This window comes from Hipposideros armiger, unplaced genomic scaffold, assembly GCF_001890085.2.
Source record: "Hipposideros armiger isolate ML-2016 unplaced genomic scaffold, ASM189008v1 scaffold_970, whole genome shotgun sequence".
Taxonomy (NCBI): Eukaryota; Metazoa; Chordata; class Mammalia; order Chiroptera; family Hipposideridae; genus Hipposideros; species Hipposideros armiger.
The window spans coordinates 815,027-817,412 of record NW_017732320.1 but is presented as its reverse complement, the minus strand read 5'-3'; the positions used below and the strand labels follow the sequence as shown (position 1 = coordinate 817,412).

The 2,386-nt window shown below is 66.8% G+C and overlaps 1 protein-coding gene across 1 annotated transcript in view; it reads right to left on the bottom strand.

Annotated features, from left to right (window-relative positions):
- PPP2R3B (protein phosphatase 2 regulatory subunit B''beta) overlaps nt 1-2,386 on the bottom strand; it is a 32,499-nt gene that overhangs the window by 26,081 nt on the left and 4,032 nt on the right. Inside the window, exons 2-4 of the mRNA XM_019631007.1 lie at nt 2,015-2,143; nt 1,688-1,848; nt 885-1,256 (exon numbers count right to left, since the gene is read on the bottom strand). Of these exons, the coding sequence (XP_019486552.1) occupies nt 885-1,256; nt 1,688-1,848; nt 2,015-2,143 (662 nt within the window). The remainder of the gene's footprint in view (nt 1-884; nt 1,257-1,687; nt 1,849-2,014; nt 2,144-2,386) is intronic.

Here is a 2,386-nt window from a genome sequence, read left to right as displayed (position 1 = left end):
GCCCGCGTGTACAGGAGTGGTCCCCTCCGCCTGCCCGCAGTGCGCCTCCGGGGTTGTGCCGGCCTCCCGGGGGGCCCTGCACGTCCCCTCACGTGGCACCGCCTGACCGGCATTGGGGGCGCGCATCTTCTCATGGGTGTAACAGGCAGGGACGCTTTCCTGGGGCCTCTCGGCTCAGAGGCTGAGCCGGTTCCTGGGGTCTTTTTCTGACCCATTTGCACCGCACCACAGGAATAGCTTCAGCTTGGAAAGTGGGGCGCTCTGAGCCCAGGCACCACCTGCCTTTTCACGGGGTTTGTGCTGTTTGTTCCCTCGCTGGCGTTTTCAGTGCCGAGTCACCTGTTCGGCCTCCTTTCTCGGTGGATGGCCACACCAATGCTGGCCGCTACGTGCAAGGAACTGACCACGTGCTCCTTGCTTGCGCACTGTGGCACTGGGCACTGCGGGGGACGAGGTCTGAACTCGGTTCGGTGGCCTGTCAACCCTCCCAGGGCCCTGCTGGGCTCACAGGCTCCCGAGACGAGGAGAGACCCTCGCCTGCTGAGGAGACGCACCTGGAGAGGTAGAGACGGGGAGGGCCAGCTCCGAGGGGACCGGTGCCGGGCCGCAGTCTCAGGGCTCAGCCGTGTTTCAGGGAGGAGGGGTGCTGGGCGGGCCACCCAGGTAGGGGGTTCAGCCTGGACACCCGGGGCACGGGAACCCCAAATCCTGTCAGGGCACGCACGCGGTACNCACACACACACACACCTGCACTCTTTAACATTTACGTAGAACACACTAGGTCCTGTGTGTCTCAGGTTTCTGACTGACGCGAGCAGCGGCCCGGCCAGCAGGCCGTGACCAAGAGGCACAGGACGGCCGCAGCTCGCCGAGGGGACACGCACCTTGGCCACGCGGCCCATGTCCTCCATGGTGGCCCGCTCGTGCGGGAACTGGGCGAAGGTGCCCTCGATCCTGGCGATGACGGCGTCGATGTTCACGGCGCCCTGCGGCCGGCCTCGGGGGAAGTAGAAGGCGGGGAGGCTGTGGCTGGCGGCGGGCGGCAGGGGCTCCTGCTTCTTTGACTGCACCTGGAAGGAAGGCAGGGGACAGGCCGTGAGGTCCCGGTCGGTCGGTCGGGGGCTGAGTACCTGCTTCACACATGCGTGAGGAATGGAGGCGGAACAGTCCACAAGGGAACGCACCAGCCACCCCCCCACCCCCAAATTAGGAGCCGGAACTCCTGACAGTCCCTGCGGGCTGACGCTAGTCCCGAGCTGCCCACCCACGGGGTCACATGCCTGCGCTGTGCCTCATGCGACCACTGAAACGCCCGCTGGGCCTCCTGCCCTCCTGCCTCAGGGGCCCCCCCGGCATGGCCGTGGGGCAGGATGTGCCCCACAGCCCCCCAGGAGGTCAGGGTCCTCGTGCTCTGCAGGGGCAGCACAGGGGCTGCGGACGGGCAGGTGCTCACAGCTGGGACAGGGGTCACACCTGCACGTCTGAGAGACCTGTGCGCGTGCCCACCGCCCCCTCCCCCAGAAAGGACCTGGGCCCTGTGTCTCTCTCTCGCCAGCACGTGGACCAGCATGTGTAATACACGCAGGTGGCACAAGGCACAGTGTGACAGAGCCACCCAGACCCTTTCCAGCGTCTAACTGTGAACTGGGAGCCTGACGCACCGGCCGAGGCAAGGCTGTCAGGACACCTGCCCTGGTGACGCAGCGAGCCCACCCCGCTGGGCCGGCTGCAGGTACAGGTCGGGGGGTAAAACGGGGTTGCGCTCTGAAACTGCTGAGCAGACATTCCGTGCGGGGAACGTCGCGGAGCGCCTGCTGAAAGCCGCCAGAAGCGGAGCAGCCGGCGGGTCTGGGGGCACGATGGGGGGGCGGCAGGCACCAAGGCTCCTTTGTGGCCGCGCTCAATGAGCGGCGCTGTGCGGTCCCCAGCACTGTCTCCCGGGGACACAGCCGTCTCTGTGCTGACCCAGCAGGCCTCTGGGTGCCAGGACCAGCTGCCCTCCGCCGCAGCTCACGGACGGCCACCGAGAACCGTGCATCCTGTCGTCCCCGACTGGCAGTGCCAGGGAAGCACCATGCAGCCTGCGCACGCATCTCCAGCCCACGCCCTGCGTTCTGTATGCCTGGGGACACGACGCCACAACCTGACACGGCAGAAAGAGCCCAGGGTCCCGGCAGTAACAGCTGGAGGAAGGGGTGAGAAAAGGGTGCCGGAGGCGAGGGGGACCAGTGGGGGCTGGAGGGCCACCAATCAGAGAACGTGGACTGAGGGGCACAGCTCTCCACGAGGTATGGGGACCTCTGCCAGAGGGCACGACGAGACCACACGGAACCAGCGAAGCCTGCAGGGGACACACACTCAACCACACGGGGCGTTCACACACCTG